Here is a 17,085-nt window from a genome sequence, read left to right on the forward strand (position 1 = left end):
TTTTGTTGAGTAACTAGTTATGTTCTTTATTTGAAGATGAGCCAGATCACGTAAGTTAGTACTATTGTTTCGTGTTTCTAATTTATACCTCAAAGTTAATCGATATCTATACAAGTTGAATGCACTAATCACATGGGAGCGGTAGAACAAGTTAGTACTTGGCGCTCCATAAGGCTCATTGTAAATATGCCGAAGACATTTTTTTTGTAATATATGAACAAGTTGAAGGTTTTAAAATATTGTTGTTCCCCATACCAATTGACAATAGTTTATATGAGAGTAAAAGAGCGAATTATAAAGGAGTAACTTAATTTTTGTGGAAAGAAGGTATTTAATACGACCTATAATGCCTGTGATCTGAGCTATCTTAGTTACTACATCGTTTATGTGGCTATCCCACGACGTAGTGCAAGAAAATACGACACCAAGGCACTTAAAATGTTCAACAATTTCTATAGAACGTGAATTTAGGATGATATCTTTATGTACTGGAACCGGCTTGTTTTTTTTTTTGCCTGAATATGACTGCTTTAGTTTTTACTTCATTTATCTGCATGGAATTAGAAACTGACCACTTTTCTATTGCTTTCAATGTAAAATTACATTTGTCTACAAGTTCGTGGATGTCATTACCAGAAAAGAAAATACTTGTGTCATCCGCATATATAATGAATTTGGCAATAGGGTTGATGTTCACAATGTCATTAAGATAAATGCTAAAGAGTAGCGGCCTCAGTATACTACCCTGAGGCACGCCACAAAGGACGGGTTGAACTTTGGAGCACATATTATTTATTTGAACGACCTGCTTTCGATGAAATAAGTACGACTTCAAAAGCAACACCTGTCCATGAATACCATAGCATGCAAGCTTTTTTAACAATATATTATGATTTACCAAATCGAAAGCTTTCGAATAATCCACAAATATACCAACAACAATAGCTTTGCTTTCAAACTGTGTAAGTATGTATTCTTTTTGTCCAAGTAGTGCCATTTCAGTAGATTTGTTTTTACGGAAGCCAAATTGGTATGGGGTTAACAAGTTACATTTATCGATAAAGTTTGAAAGTCTTGAATGTAAAATGTTTTCAAATACTTTTGAAAAAACAGGCAGAATAGAGACTGTCCTATAATTAGCCAGATTATTTCTCTCGCCCTTTTTATGAAGAACAGTTACTCTTGCAACTTGCATCCTTTCTGGAAAAGCAGCAGCCACTATATATTGATTAAATATCTTAGCAAGAATCGGTGCAAGGATGTGAACTACGTGCTTCACGGGCTTCATTTGTAAGCCGTCAATATCGCAGCTCTTGCTGTTTTTTATATTTTTGATTACTGTTATCACCTCTTTCTCGGTAACAGGATGCAAAAACATAGATCTATTATTTTGTACATTTACATAATCACAACATGTGCCAGGCGAGTCATCGCCGACAGCCATACTTGAAAAAAAATTATTAAATGCATCAGCTAATTCTCTTCCGGATAATTCTTTTCCACTGATATGTGTGAGGGCCAAGTTGTCAATGTACAAGTCGAAATGTTCGAGGCCTGTGAGGTACTACGCATGAAACCGATCTGTAATTGCCCAGTGCGCAACGGTATCTTCTAAGTCCATGGAATGCTTGTGCTGGTCTGATTCGGGCACCTTCTTGCTTGCGCCCTCCACAATTTAGGTTTCTTTGCCACATCGCTGTGAAAGAACAGCTCCGAACGCAGTGTATACGCTTCCACATTAACTTCCGTTGGAAGGTCGGGCTCAAATTTAACGAGAATCAGTACCTCGGTCAAGCATTTCTTGAGCGTGTCCATTGCCTGTTTACAGGCTGGTGACCACTTTAAAAAGGTGCCCTTCTTGGTCAGATCTGTCAGTGGGCGTGCAATCCGCGCGTAGTTTTTGATGTACCGACGGCAGTGTGAGGTGAGACCCAAAAATGATCGAATGTCCTTTTTCGTGCGCGGTGGGCCACAGTATAGAATTTTGACGGTGCGTCACCGCGGTGCCGCGGTGCGCCTAAGGCGATTCCTTTTTGGAAAATTATTACGGCAAGAAAGGGAAGTGCACTTGTGATTAAGGTACATTTTCTGATGTTGATACGTAATCCTAGGTCGGGGAGGACAGTCAAAGTTCGGCATAGAAGTTCGATGTGTTCCGCTACATCATCGGTAGGTCGCTGCGTATCCCTGGTTTACACGCGGATCATCCGCGAATATCCGCAGTAAACTGGTGGATACCGATAAAAATGAATAAGATTTTGCGGACTGCGGATCGGATGCGGATGCCAGGGACAGCGGATGCGGATCGGATGCGGGTATCTGAGGGTCCGAATGTACTTTTTTGTCGAGGCGGTGGATAGTGTAGAGTGAATACAAGCCACAAGGAAGCTGCAAGTGGCTTCTTCGCCTACACGTAGATCAGACTGAATTCGATCCTTTGGAGTGGTGAAACTTGCGCCAGCACAAGTTTCCGCACCTCATTCTTTTATCGCAGTTCTTGCTTGCCATCCCAGCATTAAGTGGATCAACGGAGAGAGACTTCCCCCTAGCGGATAGTAATTTAAGAGAAGCGAACCAGTCTGAATCCGTCCATGTTGATGACATTCTGCTTTTTCTAACAGCAACCTCAACAAGTGAAACGTTGCGAGTGTGTGTATTTTCTTTTTCTCGACGGGTCGCACTGAGCTGTTTTTAAGTATATGTTGTCGAGCATGCAGTTTAGGATTCGTGTTTAAAGCTAAACCAATGCAGAGCGCAAGTTCATCTGCTTCTTTTGCAGGTGTTGTGGTGATTTCAGAACGCCGAGCTCTGATTGGATCTCGTTGAAGGATAGTGTGTAGACCTCTAAGCAAGATTTCTTGAGGCTTGAGGTCTACCAGCTGCCCTTCATTCAGAACCAATCAGAGCTCGGCGTTCTGACGTCACCACAACCCCTTCAAAAAAGAAGCAGACGAGCTTGCGCCCCGCATAAGAGGTGTTGCCATTATGGAATATTGTGATATTGTCCCAATTGTCTACTCGTGCCTTACCACGCATACGTGAGTACTTGGCTGCAATGAGTGAGAGCCTTTCCTCTCCCACGTTTTCAATGCTTAGCCTAAATAAAATGACACAATCTTATTAGTCTGCCATTTGTTAATTTTCATCTTTATAAAATAGGCGTCTGCTTGTGAAAACGTTTTACAAAGCAAAAAGCAAAAAATTATGTTTAGAGCATCTTTTGGACGAGTGTCAGTGTCACGGACTCCCCAGACGATCTCATAACTGCGATCATCTTTCCATCGATGCGAAGTGTTTCTGGAAGGATGGTCACTTATTTTACAAATAAGATAAAATGACTTTCACCGTATTCTGACACGAAGGTAAGCGAAGGTAAGCAGACGGTTTATATGATACCATCCTAACGCTTTTTCAAATAGTTATTTACGATTGATTTAATGATGTAAAATGAATGCACGGACTGGAGGGCGGGATGCGTTTCCGAATTTTACGGATGCAGATACAAAGTCTGCGGATACGGATCGTATGATCAAACTGTTATCGGTTCTAATTATCGGTGAAAACACAAACGTCATCGACGTAGACGATCACGTGTCCGGTTGAGATGAGATCCTGAAGTCTGTCGTTCATAACATTCTGCATCGTGGCCGGTGCTGTTCAAAAACCGAAAAAACATCCGAAGAGGCTCGAAGTATCCGTCCTCTGCGTGACAAATGCCGCTTTGTGGATGTCTTCTTCGTGGAGCGCATTATTCAAGAAAGCCTTCTTGATGTCCAGTGTGGTGAAGAGCGAGATCCGGCAGTCTTGCGGAGAAGTGAGTCAGTACGCGGCATCGCGTAAGCGCGTTTGGCTGTCGTCGCATCAAGGAATCTGTAGTTGACACAGAGTCGTTTCGGGATGGACTCAAGATGCGGTTGTTCGACAAAGATGACGGGTGAGACGTACGATGATTGGAAAGGCCGTATGATGCCCTTTCGAAGCTATTTGTTGGTTTCTGCGCGAATAAATTTCTTGTTGGCGTCGCTGGTTGGATATGGTTGCATACGAACAGGCTTTTCGTTGGCGAGTTCGATGCAGTTTTCAACATGCTTGAAGAAACCTTTTTTTTCGGGGATCGCGAAAACTTCTACGTTTTTCAGAAGTGTTCGTTTCACTTCCCGTGAAGTCCTCGTCGCGTACATCTGAGGGCTGGTTGAGAGAGGAGACGGTGTCTCTGACCTTGTCAGACGTAAAGGAGGGTTGGAAAATTCGCTTCATCCCTTGCCGGCGGAATCGTGAGTATCGATTGTCGCGATAGATATGCGTACGGTAAGACAACTCAAGTCTCGCTGCGGTGTCTCATGGTGCCCGTGGCGCAGGAGATCCGGTGTGCAACGAGAGTCGGTCACAGCCGACGTATCTGTCTTGTTTCCGGGTTCGTAGGGCTGCTGATTTTCCAGCTAAGCTTTCCAGCTAAAGTGATTTGTCGAGGGAACTGCCTCTCCGCGGGACGAAATGCGAGGTCGTGCTGTCCATGTTCGTTGACGCGCACGAATGGGCGTTGATCGGAACGGGTTTCGTTTCGGAAATCCATTCAGCTGAGTGGGTTCCGTTACTGAAGCGCTTGATGTAATCGAAGGGAATGGCTTCCCGCCAGCAGTCGGGACCGGCAATAAGTGTACGTGGAAGATTATTTTACTATTCTCACCTCGACTGTAGCGGCCACATGTCCGATGATAATGGTCGCTTGGGTAGTGCCTATCGGGTGAGCACCGCCAAAAGGTCCTTCAAGAATGACATCGTCATCTTCTATGATGTTGAAACTGCGCGACAGTGGGAAGTCCTTTGAGATGAGTGTGGCAGCTGATCCAGTGTCCCAGAGCGCAGTGGTCTTGATGCCAGTTTTAAAGTTTTGATCGCTGGAAGTGAGATGATCGTTTTCGGTGAATCGGCACAGGTGGAAACCATACTGTTGACATGATCCGTTGTCTTATCTGAGGTCGCGTTCCGGTGCAGTGTTCGAGTTTGTCTTCGTTGGGAGGAAGCTGCTTTCTGTTCCTCGGTGTGTGTGCCCGGTTCGGGACAGTCTTTCGTGCGATGTCCTGTTTGGTATGCATCTTGTGCATGTATCCGATGTTAAAATAGTGGGTGTAGTCGCGCGGGCCTTTGGTCACGATACGTGAGAAGCAGTCGCTGCGTGTGCTGTCGGGAGAGGTCTTATCTTGGTTCCCGTGCTTTAGCGGTTTCATGGTTTCGGATTCGTAATTGCGGTCGGCTTCCCGGTTTTGGCGTGAAACGTAGCTGAGGAAGTTGGGTATTGATCCTCGATGTTAGTCGTAAAATGCATCTGTTTGTGGGTATTTGTTCGTCTGCCTTCGACTAGCCAGTCGAAAATATCCGCGTCCGTGAACTTTCCTCGCTTGATTCGTTCGAAGCGGGCGGACATGTGGTCGGCAAGTGTTTCGCTTTGTTGCTGTACTCTGAGGTTACGTGCAAGACCCATTGGCGAAACAGAAGAGGCTCGTCGAGTTCCGCTTCGGTGGTTGCTGTCCACTCGATCCAGTCTGTGAGTCGCATGCCATCCGTGCGGTGCATTCGTAGGCTCGTCCGTGAAGGCGTGGGATCGCTGTGCTCAGCGTCGATGGTTCGTTTCAGGCTGAGCGATTTCTCATTGATTGAATGACAGCGAGCTGTTTCGAAAGGCTTTCAGTTTTTCTTCCAGAGTAGGTCGGCAGCGTTGACGTTATATCCGGTGTCGTGGTTATATGCATTGGGTTAACGTTGGGAGCTTTGACTTGCCGTTCAAGGAGTAGTGCGATCATCTCGAGGGCAGGTGCCAGGGCTGTTGTGGTTATCGTCGTAGCATCCCTTGGATTATCCGTGGCGTTGGGTGAACCCGGGCCCGTTGTCGTGACTTCGGCAGGTGGATGCTGCCGTCCGTCCGGCGGTTTTTCGTTGTCGCCGTCCATTGCGGCCGTGCTCGGTGTGAGATTCGCTTTGGTCTTCCTCGTCGCCATGTTAGAACGGGATGAACGATTTTGTTGACTGTAAACTGATTTAATAAAAACTGAGAAATATTTGATACAACTGGGATATATTCGCGTTCGTTTTCGTTCCTGTCGTAGTTAATCTGTCGTTCATTTCCTGCTGTTTGTGTTTCTGGGGTCTTCTTCTTTTCCAATTCCCACGTCGGGATGCCGACCTCGGGGGACGAAGTCGCGATGGTCGGGTTCCAATCACATCATCCGGTTGAGGCGGGGAGGCTCTCCTTACACGTCTTCGCAGCTCATTCGCTTACAGGCCGCATTGTAATAGTCGTCCCTACCGAAAAAACAGTATAAATTGAATTATAGAACAGAAAATCTAACTGTCTCATAACCCAGTTTATAGTGTTTTTTTCGGTAGAACTTGTAAAAATAAAATGTTGTATTAAAAAAAAATGAAGGTGCACTCCGTTCAAGGCAGCGGAAGTTGCAACCTTACCCGCCATTTCGTTAGTGTACAGCGACCGGAAATGGTCCCTGGAATTCTGCAGGCAAAGCTAGCGGTGCGCATGCTGCGTCTACATCCGATAGAAGATTCGGAGGTTAGGAACCGATCTACGAAAAGTCCCTTTTGAAACGAGCCTTTCAAGCGTGAGCGCAACGTCTCAAATTAGCGGTCTCGTGCTTGTATTCTTGACGTTCTGTCAGCTTATGCATGAACGGACCCGCGCTTGATGTCTGTGCAGGTGGCAGAAGACGTCGATGAAGTTGGAAAGGGTGAAACGGTCTGTAAAAGTCAGGAGCAAATAAAGACGAAGAGCTTTCTCCTGCCCAGGAGAAGAAAAAAAACACGATAAAAGGCGATGGAGAGGCAGAGCCCACTCGGCGTTATCTTCTGTGGGAAGCCGAGGAGGACGACGGCGCGCGAGGGGGCAGGAGCGGTGGCCGGCGGCCCGGTGCGCGTGACAGAGTGCACGAGAGATTCCGCCAGGCACTGGGGCAAGACGCACGGTCAGGACAACGACAGCAACTGCCAGGCCCAGAACCAAGACGCCGAACAGTAAAACGATTTGAATCAATCCTTGCTCGTGTGACTTCTTGGGAGGGCGGACCAGGCAGGGACCGATTGGGCAGCAGTATAGTAGAGCGACCCACACTTCTTGATCTTTGCTTTTCGCATATTTGTGTATGCCTTGCACGTTTTTCTAGCGGCTCTAGTGACCGGTCATACAAAAAAATCGTTTTTTCCTTTTCGGTTATTCTCCTCTTCACAATGTTTTCTATTTCGTTTAGCATCTTTATGCTGCTGAATAGTCTGCTCATTGCTCCAGTTTTTGTACTTTGTTCATATTTTTTTAACACGTAACGAGTTATTAAAGTAACCTGTTAAATTATTTTGTGACGAAATTGCGTTACAAAGTACTGCCACAAAAAGTAACATGGCAATTACATAGGTACTTGAAAAAGTAACGAATTACAAGTAATCCCTTACTTGTAACGGATTACTTCCCAAGTCTGGTTAACGCGCGCTCCGTGATACACCCGCTGTCCCCCATTGCGCCTCCGAAAAGTGCGACCCACTCGGATCTGCTGGATCTGCTTTTAGGAGTTCCTCTCAGAGCAGATTTCACGTTTTTCCTTTATGTTGCGCCATGTGCGAATAAACGCGTCAATAAGGCGGTTTCTGTGTTTTTCCACATTCTGCTTAGAGAACGAAAAAAAAAGAATTTGTAGGCCTATTTTTTTTTTTTGCCTAAAACCTAGATGTATTAAATTTTAGTATAATAAATGCACCACCGAAAAGACACCTTTGCGGAAAGTTTCATTGCACTCGGTTAATTGGTCTATTAATACAATATTTTAAGCCCGAATACCACCTGGAGACAGGGGGAGTAAATGTTGGTAATGGTTCTTTTTTTTGTAAGGCGCCGCGGACTCCCAATGACTTCGATCATGATGGTGAGGTCGAGTAGTTTGATGATGAGGAGTAAATAACTTTATGTACAGGGAACGGAAATATATAGCGGGTTTTAAGAGTCAAGAAGGGAACTTTCTGGACGCCCGCGGATCTTTTCCTTGGCTTCTCCAAATGATGTCTGCCCACCTAGCTCTAGACAAAGATGCTGCCGCTGGGGCAGCACAATTATTAAACGGCCGCGCATTCGCGCAGCTATCTCTCTCTTTAAAAAATAAAACGCCTATAGAGGACAACGCTTGAAGCTGACATCCTTTTTTCTCTAGCGCTGTTCGTTAACTCTGACATCACCTAATTTTTGCTCTTCTCATTCGTTGATTCTGACGTCAGGTCTCAGTTCGGCGTCTTTGCCAAACGAACGTGCAATATAGCAGGCAATGGTACCGTCTGCAAGCTTCACAAGACAGTCCTTCCCCCTCCCCCGGACTTGTTCGGCGCCAGCACGGCGGGCACGCTCAGTAAGGTAACCCGATACCTAAATCCAGCCGGTGCCAGCGGCTCGGTGGAAGCACTCCCTACCTTCGAACGAAAGTGAACAAAAAACAGTCGCGCCGAACCTAACAGGAAGAAACTCTCAAATGACAAAATTATCTTCTTCTGTGAAATGTAAAGAACTACTATAATTATTAAAATATGAATCGACTGTTCTTTTTTTTTTTTCCTTCGAAACAGTTTGTTAGAAGTAGCGGGTAATCTCTAATATTTGCCCAAGAATGTCGACATATGACTACGAGCAGGGATGGGCATTATTTCAAATACAAGTATTTCAAATACGTATTTCAAATACTTTGTGTATTTTGCATTTGTATTTAATTACAAATTGGGTAATGTATTTGACGTGTGTATTTAAATACTAAAACGTGGGTATTTCAAATACAATTGTAATTAAATACAATTTTGTGGGCGAAAATACATCTTTAAAATTCATTGTCACAGTCCAGAGCAGGAAGAAAATTATGTTCCGCACCGAATGCAGTGTCTCTCAATCAAGCACAAGGGTTTAGTGACTTTGTGATTACGGTGCTAGTCTAGGGCAAGAATAGTGACGAAATCGACGTTCACAGGCAGACTGGCTAAATACGTGCCTGTGAGAACTTGTGTTGCTTTCCAGCCTGATTTTCATTCATATTTATGCCTGGAACATTCTAAATGCCGAGTCGTCCAGATTTTCTTAACTGGTGCGAGTTTCAAATATAAAAAATTCTCTAGCTAGTGCTGCGCGTCTTGGTCGTCTAAATTCTTTGTTGGTCTATACCAAAATGCTATCGGCAAAAAAAGCTGCTTGAAGCTCTGTACTTTCTTCGCCTATTACGTCCAAGCTGATTACGTTTTTTTTTGTGATTATATTTCTATTACATTACTAGAGCCTGCAAAATTAAAATGAGGTACCCAGAAACACGTTCCAGGTACCCTGAAGTCGCTGACGCAAATTTTGAGGAATGTATTTGAAAAAGTATTTGGAGGAGACCAAATACATTTGGTTGTATTTGTATCTTGTACTTAAATGCTTTTTTGGAAATGTAATTAGACTTGTAATTAAATACATTTTTGACGAAGTATTTTGTATTTGTATTTCGATACATATTTACATGTATTTTGCCCATCCCTGACTACGAGGAAAAGTTTTGAGCCCGCTCCCGCATCAGCCGCTGCTCCCCGGCACACCGGTGTGAAGCAGCGAAGCACGACGCGAGCGTCGGTAGTTACAAAAGCGGAAAAGATAGACGCTCGCGCGCCGCGCACGGTTCAAGATTACCAATTCTGAAGACCACGAGAAAATGAAACTACAATCACTGACAGAATGAGAATGATAGGGCGTGTCTTTGAAAATGTCCCGCCTCCAGGACGCGCGCTCTACGCCTTCCGCCGTGTTTTGGCTTTGCGTCGGAACGGTCGAAATGCAGGAAGCACCGAAGCGTCGTTGAAGTTAGGACGCTCACGCTGTGGTCGGGACAACTGAAGCACCTCCCTGCCGGTCTCACCCTGTCAATGACTATAAAATAACCGGGAAAACTGTGCCACCGAACACAAAGTGCGCGAGCGACAGGGAAAGAGACAAAAGAAATAAACTGGTTCTTGCAAAACTTGAATGCCCGTCGAGGTTACCTCAAGATCGATCCCGTCTGAAGAAGAAGCACGGCAATGCAAAGAGGCAAGGGACTAAAAGATTGGCTGCGACCTTCACCTTCAAAGTCCTAGAATGCATGAAATGCATTCTAGGACTTCGAAGTTTGGTATTTCGGAGGTAGCACTAAAAAGCATTTCATACTTTAAAAAAAAAAGGGGGGGGGGGGGGGGCAGGCTTACTTGGGGATTGTAGCATTGGCACTCCCCACAGACACAATCTCCCCTGTTGGAGCACAGCTCTGTAGAGGAGTTACTCCTAAAATCGTGAGAAAAAAAAACAAAAAAACAATGTGTGTAGTTATTCGAGTCGGCACATAACGAGAGTAACTAAAATAGTGCAAAAAGAATGCAGGAAAACATGGAAGCAATACACAGTAAAAGAGACTTCCTCGTGAGAGATTTCTTGACTCTATAATATTGTTAAAGAAACAAATTCACGGGCATAACCAAAGCAAGGAGGATTTAAAAAACAGGTCTAGTTTACATCCTCTACAAAAAATTTCAAAACAAGCTTCGTTTGGTATTGACAACTGCAGCGTTAAAATTTAGTTATCCCACATATCATCACTACAATTTCCTGCTAAGCATTGAAGCCACGGCACTCTCTAAACTTCGAATTGTAAAGACTTCGGTTAGTCCACGTAATCCGAAATAGAGGAATTTGAAACCGTCAAAGCGCCAGCAATAACGCTCAAAGGTGTATTGTTTAACTTTACACGCAGACGTCTTTCAAAAAGGTGTTTTTTTTTTTTTTTTTTAAGCGCAGCTTTTAGGCGCTTTTTTCCGAGTTTCGCGGCTTCTCCGTCGGCATAACCACCCCACTAAATTTAGCGGGAAATTGAATGGGTGTCGAGGTCACGTGACGTCAATTTTTCCGCTAAATCTAGCGGAGAATCTGAATTTGTTCATGGGTGACGTGACAAAAAGTCATGTGACGTCATCTTCCCCGCTAAATTTAGCGTGGAAACTGAATTGGTGATGAGGTCACGTGATGTCAATTTCCCGCTAAATTTAGCATGGAAATTTTTCCGCTAAATTTAGCGGGATAAGGACGAGGAGGAGAGGGTACTGCGTTACACATAATTAAGATGCTAAACAGAAAAAAAAATTTAAGACATTTACAAAGCCTTGTAAATGCGAAATTAGAGTGCTGCTCTTGAGGAGGGGAGGGTAATGAGGGGCATACTCTCCCCTTTGTACCCTCTCCCCCCTCAAGAGCGGCGCTCTAATTTCGCATTACGAGGGTTTGTAAACGCCTTACACTTTTTTTTGTTTAGCATCTCAATAATGTTTAACGCAAATATGATGTAACAATTTAACGCAAATATGAATAACAAAAACATGATGTAATTAAATTACATTGATAGGTAGGGTGGAGTAAGCATAAAGAGTAAATTAACTGAAAAAAAGCATAATAGGCATAGAAAGCGCCTTAGTCGAATTATTTCGAAACTGTAATGAAAAGAAAAACTAATCATTCTGTGCTCATTAGCTTTGCTTACTATTGTCAGTCACAGTGTGTCGCCTAGTATTATTTTGTCGGCGAGATAGCTACAGATATATCATTCAGCACGGTAAAGAGTATAATGCACAGTAAGAACGATAAAGAAAGTAAGTTGGCTTTATTTAAAGTGCCTACATGCTGCTCCGGCGAGAATTTTGCCCTACAGACCCAAACCTGTTCGGTTTCATTTTGGCTAATAGGAATGTCGTCAGAAGACTCACGCTTGGCAGAGCGCCTTGTGAAGCTGCAACTCGGTGTCCAAACACTCGCACTGCTTCCCGTAGAAGTTGGGGTCGCAGGAGCAGACGCCGCAAGCAGAGCTGCCTCGGACATTGCAGCGGCTGCTGTTCGTCTCCTGGGCCCATGCATGGAAGCACGTCCATGTTCCGTTTCAAGAGGGCTCACGCGATCACGAGCAGTCGGCGTAGCTCAGGGAGAAACCATTTGTTCAGAGTCAGTCGGCCTTCTATAAAGTACCGCAAATTATATCCTTGCGTCGCTGATTTGGAGTTGAATCCTAACCAGTTTTGTCTTTGTAGGGTCATCAGTTTAGAATCAAGGTTCGCTTGGAAGAAACCTAAAACACTGCCTGTCTCTTCTGTATCTACATACCAAAAATGCTCTAGGTGCATCAGTCCTCCGTGACGTCGCATTGTCACATGACGTCATGACACCACGTAACGCAATCGTGTCACGTGACGACCGTCCTGCTGATGACGGTCGTCACGGGACATCATGACGTCATCGAGGCTACACACCAGGTGCAGACACTAGAACGCTAAGGGCTGGCCTCATATGCCTTTAGCCAAACACGGTTCGGGTTCGGAGAGAAAGCTGGTGAGCGCTCCTCTTGATCATGGTGTGCTCGAGTGACAGCGCGGTGTTCTCTTGCGTACCGTGCGTTGGGGCGCTTCGCAGTCGCAGCTGCAGATGGGTTCGACCTGGACTTCCAAGTACTCGTTGACGCCGACCGGGGAGATGCGGAACACGTGGCTCGACGCGTCGGCCGGGCAGTTGACGAGCTCCACACTCACCTGGAACTCCACCTAGAGGGCAGCGTGAGCGGCAAAGACAGGGTGTTTAACTTAAATTCAAACAGATTATTAAAAAAAAAACGCGGAACTCATGCGGTTTGTAATAAAACGAGGATGATAAAATTATCATCCGCGTTTTCGTTGCCAACATTGGCCCTGTTGCACGAGCCTCTTTGGCGTAACTCCACGCATCCCACTTGCTTCATGTCCTAAATTTGCCGACTTGGAAGTCTTCGACGACGCTGAGCAAGTTTATAATTGGAGCCATATGTTTGCTTTTAATGGTTAAAAAGTAAATTAACAAGTTATAGTTACTTATTTCAGTTATCTTGACAATTAGCCCCCTTTGTTGTATGTTTCCCTGGCCGCACAACTGTCCTGCAGAGACCGCATTAGTGTGCCTTTCACAGCTTCTTTTTAAATAAATGCGTTTAAATTAAAATCGAACACTATATTTTTAGAGGAAAAAAAATGCATGGGACTTATGCTGGACAAGCCCGCGCATTTGCACAGCCGCTGGACAAGCCCGCGGCTGTGCAAGAACTTGCTTCGAACAGACACCATTATACTCGACCTTTCCTCAGTGTGATATACCCAGCTATTCACCCAGTCTCACAGGTTGGTGGCGGAGCAGGATAATCATTTCCGTATAGTTTCCAACAAAATAAATGGCCCACTCGAAGCGCATGGCCGACAGGGCGGCTGGTGCTAGCGCTAGCTGCCAGTACTTTGGGCAATTCCATGTCGCTCCAAGGGAAGGGAAAGCACTTCGTCAGCGCGCACGCCGCTGAGACAATTTAGCTTCGTTATTAAGTTTTGTTTCGCTCGGACCGACATGAAACTGTCCACAACACACGCCACGCTCATACCAGCCGCCGTCTTGGCCAAGCACTTAGTGGGTTATTGCTATTGGTGAAGACTACCTCCACCACAAGGGGGCCTCTCCAGTATGAGTCCCACTCCTTCTTTTCTTTTACCACTATCATGTTTTAATTCAGTCACTCGGAGGCTCCGGAAAATACCTTACTATACTTCGTTTCAGCTTAACAGGGGAAACTACACAGAAAGAAAACATTTTGCAAAAAGTTTAGTTTGAAAAATGACATATCCTTTAGCATCTAGACTTCTAGAGAGTATTCACAGAAGAGTTCATTTGTTTACACAGCATAGTCATTTTTTATAAATTATTTTCGGTCCACCGATGCTAAAGAAAAGGTAGAGGTTGAAGCACTTTGAACGAAGTTTTCTCCGTTCCACTTTTTGGCATAAATTTCACTTTAGGAAAACTATCGTTTTGCAACGGGACAAAAGGAAATTCTCACCGACAGTTTTTCTTAAGTGGAATTTAATGAGAAATGCAGCTGTGGCATTGTATTTTTTACTTTGGGGATGTCTTTTATTATAAGATATATTAAGATTTTGTCGACAAGATACAAGGCAAGAAATTTATGAATTTTCAGCGCGATGTTAGCATAAAATAAATTATGTTTTAGAAACTTTGCTTTCAGAGTTGCACTCTCCAGGCATCCTGCTGTGTATCTAGTGAAGAAAAGTGTTCGGTATTACATTAGTTTTCAAACGACAGTTTTTTTAAACAATGTCAGTGTGTACCTAATAAAAACAACTATAATTTATTTCACAATTCATGTACGCCAATGAAACTTTGCACCACATTCTGCCTTGCAACTGCCAGCATATACTGTAAATTTCATTCATATTAAGCTAAAGCTACAAAAGTTTACCTTCTTGGGTAGTGCCCTCCCTTCAGTACAAATGCAGCCGCCGCTATGCAAAATAATGGAACCAATCAGGCAGAATCAAAAGCGCAGGTGACTAGGCGATTTCTGCTTAGGATTGGTTCAGCGATGATGGATCACGCACACAAACATGACAAACACCATGATGTTGCGATAAGGTGGTAAACTAAGCCAGTTGGTTGACGTTATACATGATGGAGAAAACAGCTCAGAAAACACGGACTACGAAGAGGAACATACAGCTGTTTTCCCCATGATGTATGATGGTGCGCTTTTCACGTTTTCTGATTGGTCCCATCAACTCGTATACAGTCGGCTGAGTCTAACTTCAGGTAAAACGAAGTATAGACGCATTCGCAATAAACAGCGCGCCTACAGCACCAATGCCACCCTGAGCGGAATGGAAACACAGCGTCAGAGAACGCTTATGCGTCACGCTGTTCACGGCGCCGCTTTTTCGAACTGCGTCGAGGGAGGGGGCCGCCACCGACGCACCAAAATACCGGATTCATAAAGACAGCGGAGGTGGCTGTTTCGGCTGTATCGAGGGGTTTCCACGACCGATGGCAAAAGATATTCCTCCCAATTTAAAGGGGGAAACCCTGAGCCTTCGCGCGTCGAGCCGTTCTAACTACGTAAACGCTGCCAGCGCCAAGCCCATGAAATTTTCGCGGAGTAAGATGTAGTCCCTGGTTAACTATTTAGCTCAAGATCCTTCCAGGTTTAAACAACTGATCGGTCAGGCTGACCTTCTCTGTAAGGACTCCGGGAACCGAAGCTTGTCGACTCCGGCCAAAAATTTAAATAAAAATAATTAGTTTGGTCATTTACGGAACTACGCTATGGTTCAAGGGCCACTTGAGCCCAAAGCATGCTTGCCTGATTCTGACAAATGACTCAATGTCGCCCTATTGATTTGTGCAAACTTGAACACTATACCAAAATTATATTTGGATGAGGTGAAAAATGTTATGTACCCAAGAACATCACCCTTCGGACATGAACCTGCGAAGGCTTGCGCGTCCTGGTTTCAGCGGAAGTACAAGTGAGACATAAATCCAATGACTATGTTCTTCCCCTGATTGTATCAAGGGGTAGAGGGTGAAACTTGATGGGGCCAAGCTGGTTTTCAGCTCTAAAGATCCAGCTCAGCGGGATATTGATGGGGCAAAACTGGTTTAGAACTCTAAAGATCTAGCTCAGCGGGATATTTAAAAAACGTTATTTAGGTCACACTAATTTGTTCAGAAGGCTCCCACAACATGACTCGGCCATTATAATGCCGATCTGATTCTGTTAGCTGGACTATGATTCTGAAATCAGGGCCAAAAGCATTTACACCTCGTCGCCAACGCGAATTCCTCCACAAGCATTGGTCTGCTGCTTGTTCTTGGCTCCAGTTCTGCAAAAACAAAGAAAGAGATGTTTTTTCGTCATGTTTAAAAAACAAATTCCAAATACACTTTAATGCAGTGAAACGTTTCGAATCAAAATTGTATAGAGCTGAGATGAATTGACGCGATACCAAATAAAAGATGATCAACTGCAGTGTGACCACAACTTCAAGCCTCGGTCACACTGGTAATGCATCATACAAAAGACAGTATGTAGGCACTCATGTCGTATTACACCTGAGACTACGGTGGAAGAAATCGGAAGAACTTTCAGTAGAAGGAACAGACACAGAGAACGTCTCAAACTCAGCTAACTGGTTTATTTCTCAAACAGCCTTTAAGTACCCTTGGAACTTTTTCCCAACCACACTCTACACATAAACTCCTTTGTTGCAGACATTTCGAACCGGATGGATACAAAAGATACAAAACAACCCACACATGAGACGAGTTTATGTTTATGAGTTTATGTGTAGAGTGTGGTTGGGAAAAAGTTCCGAGGGTACTTAAAGGCTGTTTGAGAAATAAACCAGTTAGCTGAGTTTGAGACGTTCTCTCTGTCTGTTCCTTCTACTGAAAGTTCTTCCAATTTCTTCCACCGCAGTCTCAGGTGTAATACGACATGATTAGCTACCACCAGCTCGCCTGCACTCTCACCGTCTTTTCACTAATGTAGGCACTGTCTGGGGGGAGGGTAGTTTCTTTCTAGTATGAGTGTCCTGTCACATTGGTCATATAAAAACATGTACGCAGTTATGTTGGAAGTACACTAATGTATGAAGTAAACATGCTTCCCACAGGCAGGACCGCAGATAATTCGGTAATCATGTCTGCAGCAAACAACGCATATTTTTCTATGATGCATAAGCAGTGTGACTGCGGCTGTAAAAATGTTCGTTTTTTTTTTCAGTTCACAAAGCTATATTTTTTTTATACATATGGCACTGTTTGCACCGTACAAAATGTGATGTAACTACAGAATCAGGTCTCACCCGCTCAGGCATTTGCTGCTGTAGTTTACGCGGAGAAACCACGGCGCATTGTCCTTGAGCACCACCTCGGAACGGATTTTCTGCACATTACCAACGTATAGAGGTTAGGTCGAGTTCGTACAACCGAGCGTAAGATGCCCCTGCAGTGTCATCCCAATCCGGCCGAGGTAATCCATTCGGCTGATGGCCTAATTTGTCCGAATGGACCGATTTGGGCTAGACGCTCAAATTTGGTTCAAGGCTCAGTTTGCTAGGATCTCTTGAAAACCTGACGGAGAAACCGAACTTTAAAAAAAGCTTGAAAGCAATGGGGCAGAAGACGACCCAATTGATCGGATC

General features: G+C 44.4%; 1 protein-coding gene across 1 annotated transcript in view; it reads right to left on the reverse strand.

Annotated features, from left to right (window-relative positions):
* Positions 1–17,085, reverse strand: part of LOC8034743 (integrin beta-PS) — a 145,195-nt gene that overhangs the window by 25,484 nt on the left and 102,626 nt on the right. Inside the window, exons 12-16 of the mRNA XM_029977297.3 lie at positions 16,747–16,826; positions 15,702–15,762; positions 12,466–12,615; positions 11,791–11,924; positions 10,246–10,321 (exon numbers count right to left, since the gene is read on the reverse strand). Of these exons, the coding sequence (XP_029833157.3) occupies positions 10,246–10,321; positions 11,791–11,924; positions 12,466–12,615; positions 15,702–15,762; positions 16,747–16,826 (501 nt within the window). The remainder of the gene's footprint in view (positions 1–10,245; positions 10,322–11,790; positions 11,925–12,465; positions 12,616–15,701; positions 15,763–16,746; positions 16,827–17,085) is intronic.

The sequence above is a fragment of the Ixodes scapularis genome, unplaced genomic scaffold (assembly GCF_016920785.2).
Source record: "Ixodes scapularis isolate PalLabHiFi unplaced genomic scaffold, ASM1692078v2 PGA_scaffold5__190_contigs__length_132052651, whole genome shotgun sequence".
Lineage (NCBI taxonomy): Eukaryota > Metazoa > Arthropoda > Arachnida > Ixodida > Ixodidae > Ixodes > Ixodes scapularis.